The sequence below is a fragment of the Mobula hypostoma genome, chromosome 10 (genome assembly GCF_963921235.1).
Source record: "Mobula hypostoma chromosome 10, sMobHyp1.1, whole genome shotgun sequence".
In the NCBI taxonomy this organism is placed as follows: Eukaryota; Metazoa; Chordata; class Chondrichthyes; order Myliobatiformes; family Myliobatidae; genus Mobula; species Mobula hypostoma.
In genome coordinates, this window is record NC_086106.1 from 91,837,116 (window position 1) to 91,843,391 (window position 6,276).

General features: G+C 41.9%; 1 protein-coding gene across 7 annotated transcripts in view; it reads left to right on the top strand.

Annotated features, from left to right (window-relative positions):
• Positions 1-5,507, top strand: part of LOC134353033 (glycerophosphodiester phosphodiesterase domain-containing protein 5-like) — a 111,593-nt gene extending 106,086 nt beyond the window's left edge. For 5 of the 7 annotated variants that reach the window (XM_063060852.1, XM_063060853.1, XM_063060850.1 and 2 more), the window contains exons 15-16: positions 3,151-3,173; positions 5,221-5,507. In XM_063060852.1, coding sequence (XP_062916922.1) covers positions 3,151-3,173; positions 5,221-5,261 — 64 coding nt within the window. In that variant the 3' untranslated portion in view covers positions 5,262-5,507. The remainder of the gene's footprint in view (positions 1-3,150; positions 3,174-5,220) is intronic. The other 2 variants (XM_063060848.1, XM_063060854.1) reach the window with 2 other exon arrangements.
• The last annotated feature ends 769 nt before the right edge of the window (positions 5,508-6,276 follow it).

Consider the following 6,276-nt stretch of genomic DNA (forward strand, 5'->3'; position numbering starts at 1 on the left):
ACTGCCCAGTTACACCCAAGTGACCTATTAACCTACTTACCCATAAGTTTTTGGAATGTGGGAGGAAACTGGAGCACCCAGAGGAAACACATATAGTCACAGGGAGAACATATAAACTGCATTAAGTTAACCACTATGCTACTGTGCTGCCCTAAAACAAATACCTGTTCATTTCACAAGAATGAGCTTGAGACATGAGCAACCTGTCACTTTAAATATGCCATCAAGTTCAGTCTGACCTTACTGCCTTTGGACTCAAAGTCATAGTCATTGTCATACTTTATTGATCCCGGGGGAAATTGGTTTTCATTACAGTTGCACCATAAATAATAAATAGTAATAAGACCATAAATAGTTAAATAGTAATATGTAAATTATGCCAGGAAATAAGTCCAGGACCAGTCTATTGGCTCAGGGTGTCTGACCCTCCAAGGGAGGAGTTGTAAAGTTTGATGGCCACAGGCAGGAATGACTTCCTATGACGCTCTGTGTTGTATCTCAGTGGAATGAGTCTCTGGCTGAATGTACTCCTGTGCCTACCCAGTACATTATGTAGTGGATGGGAGACATTGTCCAAGATGGCATACAACTTGGACAGCATCCTCTTTTCAGACACCACTGTGAGAGAGTCCAGTTCTATCCCCACAACATCACTGGCCTTACGAATGAGTTTGTTGATTCTGTTGGTGTCTGCCACCCTCAGCCTGCTGCCCCAGCACACAACAGCAAACATGATAGCACTGGCCACCACAGACTCATAGAACATCCTCAGCATCGTCCGGCAGATGTTAAAGGACCTCAGTCTCCTCAGGAAATAGAGACGGCTCTGACCCTTCTTGTAGACAGCCTCAGTGTTCTTTGACCAGTCCAGTTTATTGTCAATTCATATCCCCAGGTATTTGTAATCCTCCACCATGTCCACACTGACCCCCTGGATGGAAACAGGGGTCACTGGTACCTTAGCTCTCCTCAGGTCTACCATCAGCTCCTTAGTCTTTTTCACATTAAGCTGCAGATAATTCTGTACTCCTGTGTTGTTCAGAGGAAGCCTGATATAAGCTTGATGAATGACATCCGATTATGCAATGGCCAATATGGGCCCCATGGTAATGTAGTGACACTATTACAGCTCTGGGCATTAAAGTTCAGAGTTCACTTCCAGCATCATCTGTAAGGAATCCATACGTCCTCCCTGCGGGATGTGTGAGTTTTCCTCAGGTGCTTCAGTTTCCTTCCACAGTCCAAAGGCATAACGGGTAGGTTAACTGGTCATTGTAAATTGTCCCGTGATTAGGTTAGGTTTAAATTGGGGTTGTCAGGGGCTACTATGACAGCATGGCTCAAGAGGCCAGCAGGACCTATTCCGTGTTGTATTACTGAATAAATAAATTAATAATCATCAACCTATAATACTAACTCTGTTTTGTATCTCTTCATAGATACTGCCTGACCTGCAGGTCATTTCCAGCATTTCAAATTTCCATTATATATAGTGCTTGGTACATAGAACATAGAACATAGAATAGTACAGCACATTACAGGCCGTTCGGCCCACAAAGTTGTGCCAACCCTCAAACCCTGCCTCCCATATAACCCTCCACCTTAAATTCCTCCATATACCTGTCTAGTAGTCTCTTAAACTTCACGAGTGTATCTGCCTCCACCACTGACTCAGGCAGTGCATTCCATACACCAACCACTCTCTGAGTAAAAAACCTTCCTCTAATATCCTCCTTGAACTTCCCACCCCTTACCTTAAAGCCATGTCCTCTTGTATTGAGCAGTGGTGCCCTGGGAAAGAGGCGCTGGCTATCTACTCTATCTATTCCTCTTATAACCTTTACACCTCTATCATCTCTCCTCTCATCCTCCTTCTCTCCAAAGAGTAAAGCCCTAGCTCCCTTAATCTCTGATCATAATCCATACTTTCTAAACCAGGCAGCATCCTGGTAAATCTTCTCTGTACCCTTTCCAATGCTTCCACATCCTTCCTATAGTGAGGCGACCAGAACTGGACACAGTACTCCCAAGTGTGGCTTAACCAGAGTTTTATAGAGCTGCATCATTACATCGCGACTCTTAAACTTTATCCCTCGACTTATGAAAGCTAACTCCCCATAAGCTTTCTTAACTACCCTATCCACCTGTGAGGCAACTTTCAGGGATCTGTGGACATGTACCCCCAGATCCCTCTGCTCCTCCACACTACCAAGTATCCTGCCATTTACTTTGTACTCTCCTTGGAGTTTGTCTTTCCAAAGTGTACCACCTCACACTTCTCCAGGTTGAACTCCATCTGCCACTTTTCAGCCCACTTCTGCATCCTATCAATGTCTATAAATGTACATTACAGTTCAAGCAGTGTTCTCTGTCCTCTCCCTTCTATTCACATATCCTCCAAGCAGATCAATAATAATAAAACATCTGTCCACTCTCAGCTAGCACCAGCTGTTACATCATTCAGTGTCTCTTGGTATCCACCTCATTACGGACTTCCCCTTTGTTCTGCACGCCACTCTTTCCCCTACAATTTAAAATTGTTTCATTTCTAACTTTTCCTGGTTTTGGTGAAAGGTGAACAACCTAAAACATTAAGTCTTTTCTTCTTTCCACAAATGCTTTCTGACTTACTGGTATTTCCAGAATTTTCCTGTCTTTATTTATGATTCTGAGTAGGTCCATCAAGGCAGATGATGGTAGGGCATTTCCCTTGTGGAATCTAGAATGAGATGGCATTGTTTCAGAATAAAGGATTGCCCATTTAAAAAAGAGATGTGGAGAAATTTCTTCTCTCAAAGGGTATGAACCTTTACAATTCTCTACCCAGGAGATTAGTGAATATAGTCAAGGCCACAATTGACAGATTTATGGCCGATTAGGAAGCCTGGGGAACTGAAGCATAGATTAGTTCACAAGTGATTTTTGTGAACAATAGAACAGGCTCAAGGGGCTATTTGGCCTATTCCTGCTTCAGAGCACACGTTTTTATGCTAGTGGCTTTCTTGATTTGCATGTTAAATTTGCACATTGTTCCATAAAAATATCTATCGAAACTTTAATTAACTAAAATTACAGCAGTGGGAAGAAGTTATATTTGTAAGCTCTGTTCAGTTGATATCATTTAATTGATGAATTATATTATTTTTGCAGGTCAAGACACAGGCATATCAGAGGTAAAAAGAATACTATGTTGAATTACCATATTACATCTGGGAGCTATGAGACAGAGAGATACTGATGCCCCTCTTCACACTTCTTACTTTACAAACAAATCTCCCCATTTAAACTCAAATTTTAATTATTGCACTGGATTTTCACAACTTCGCGATATGAATTCAGCCAGTTGACCAACTGCTAGCATCCATTAACCTGCAGGGTAAATTCTGCCTGCTTATACCAGCTAACCAAGCTTAAGAGGAACAGGAGCCAAAAGTGGGACATGCTTTGCTGCCTTGTTTATAAGCTCTGCTTCATGAAAACATGGCTCTCTTCGGGGAACTAATTAGATCACGGATTCTAATCCTTATCCAACATACATTGTTGGGATGTCAGGTTCCAGTTGTACAAGATATTGGTAAAGCTCTGTCTGCAATACTATATGCAGTTCTGGCTGTCCTTCTGCAGGAAGGAAGCATTGGAGCCGGTGCACAAAACATTTATGAGGATGCTACCAGGCGAGGACAGGCTGGATAGGCGAGGTCTATTTTCCCCTGGAGCACAGAAGGCTAATAGGTGAATTTATAGAGGCTTATAAAATCATGAGGGATATAGAGAGGATGAATAGCCAAAGTCTTTTTCCCAGTGTTAGGGTGTCGAAAACGACAAGGCATAGGTTTAAAGTGAGAGGGGAAAGATGTAAAATGGGCCTGAGGGGGAAAGTTTTTCACATAGAGGGTGGTGAGTATATGAAATGAGCTATTAGAGGAGCTGGGAGAGGCAACTACAATGATGACATTTAAACAGTTACTTGAACAGGAAAAGTTTAGAGAGATGTCGGTCAAATACACGTAGATGGGATGATCTGAGTTGATCAGCATCGACGAGTTGGGACAAGGACATGTTTTCCTGCGGTATAGCTCTGTTGACTCAAATTGCTTGATTAGAATTCAGTCTTTCAGTTTCACCTTTGTATTCATTACTCAGAATCTGCTCATCTCCTGGGATTTTCACTCTGAGCAGTCTCTAGGGCTTACAGAGAATGGTGCGAAAAACAAAAGACATCTAGCGAGCAGCAGTTCTATGGTTGAAAGTGCCTTTTTAATGAGAGGCAAAACACACAAAATGCCGGAGGAACCCAGCAGGTCAGGCAGCAGTCTTGATGAAGTCTTGACAAAGGGTCTCACCCTGAAATGTCGACTGTTTATTCATTCCCATGTATGCTGCCTGACCTGCTGAGTTCCTCCAGCATTTTGTGTGCTTTGCCTTGGATTTCCAGCATCTGCAGATTTTCCCGTGTTAATGAGAGAGGTCAGAGGAGAATGACCAGACTGGTTCAAGCTGACAGGAAGGTGACAGGTGACCGTGCATTACAACAGTAGTGTGCAGAAGAGCATCTCTGAATGCACAACATGTTGAACCTTGAAGTGGATGGGCTACAGCAGCAGAAGACCACATCAGGTTCCACTCCTGCACCTGATAAAGTACCACTGAGTTTATATTTTCCAAATTTTCACACCAAATTTGTTTTTATGAGCAATAATGCCCTCAAAAATTGCTCCTTACAGACTTCTGATCTGTAGTACCTAGGTTAGTAATTCTCAACTCACAGACCATATGTAGCACAGCTAATACACCACTACAGCTTACATAACTTGTCATTGAAAGCATCTTTAACTGAGCACACAAGAAATAATTTATGTCCAGGCATCCAAAAAACACATTTAGAAGTGTAAATATGTACCACTCTGGAAAATGGGTCACAACCCGGTTATCTAGATTATATCTTAAATTCATATTCAACGTTGTTTTTATTCTTAGTCTATCAAGTGTGTAATAATTATAGATGATGAGTCACCTTCATTGTTACCACAAACAGAATAATTTATGCTGATATTCTTCTTGACCACCAATGTACCGTCAGATTTATTATCTCTTCTCAAGTCGTGGTTAAAACAGGATTTCTGCCAATTGTTTCCAGTGTAATCATTGAGCCATAGTATTTGGTTGCTCCCGAATAACTATTTACCTTTTTAATAATTTTTTATTATTTCTCTATTCCAGGTGTTAACATGCACAGAAACACTGAGGAGACTATACTATAATTAAGCTTTGAGAGCTCTGTTGCTCTATACCTGCCATAACCCTTAACTGTTCAGTATCATAGGAATTGGACTGTGACTTACAGTATGCAAAGTAAAGGTCAAAGGAAAACTGTACCTAATTTTTTAAAAATATTTTTTTAATGAATTGAAGTTTTAAGAGCGCAGTTTTATAAAATATCAAAGTTTAAGAGTGCAATTTATAAAATAAAATGTGTATTTTTTTATCTGAAACTCTGTCCTGTTTCAATAGATTTCAATCGGTACATTTAATATCAGACACATATATAAAATATACATCCAGAAATTCTTTTTCTTTGCAAACATCCACGAAAACAGAGGAGTGCCCCAAAGAATGAATGACGGTTAAACATTAGAGCCCCAAAGCACCCCCCCCAGCTCCCCCCTCCCACACACATGCAGCAGTAAAGCAACGCCCTCCCACCCCCACCAGCAAAAAGCATCAGCGCCCTCCACCGAGCACTCAAGCATGCAGCAAAGCATCAATAAAGACACACACTTGCAGTACCCCAAGGACTACTCATTCACCCGGTAATTCAACATACCACAGGCTCTCTCTCTCTCTGATAAGGGAAAAAGAGGTGTCCCTGTTTCACTCAAAAGGGGAGACATAACAAATAACTTGCTGATTTACGACGTTAAAAGTCTGTTGTGTCACTTTTTCCAAGTTCTGCTCCCAGATACTCGGTCCCAGAAAGGCGCAGGTCTTCAGACTCACACCACATGGCAGCTAACCCGCAGCTCCCGATGTTCTGTGTTCTCCTGCGACACTCCAGTCAGGGGCACCGGCCTAGAAACAGCTTGTCTCCAGAGCCACGAAATTCCGGAATCCAGAAGGCGCACTAGTCTTCCAGGCTGCATCCTTAGCATATCAAAAAGCGGCCAATTGGGAGGCCCTGAGAGTGGGTCCCTGCCTAATAGCAATTTTTAAGCTACTAAGACCTGACTCCCTCACATAAATTACCCTAACCAGAAGAATAAACTTTTTTTTTCCTCT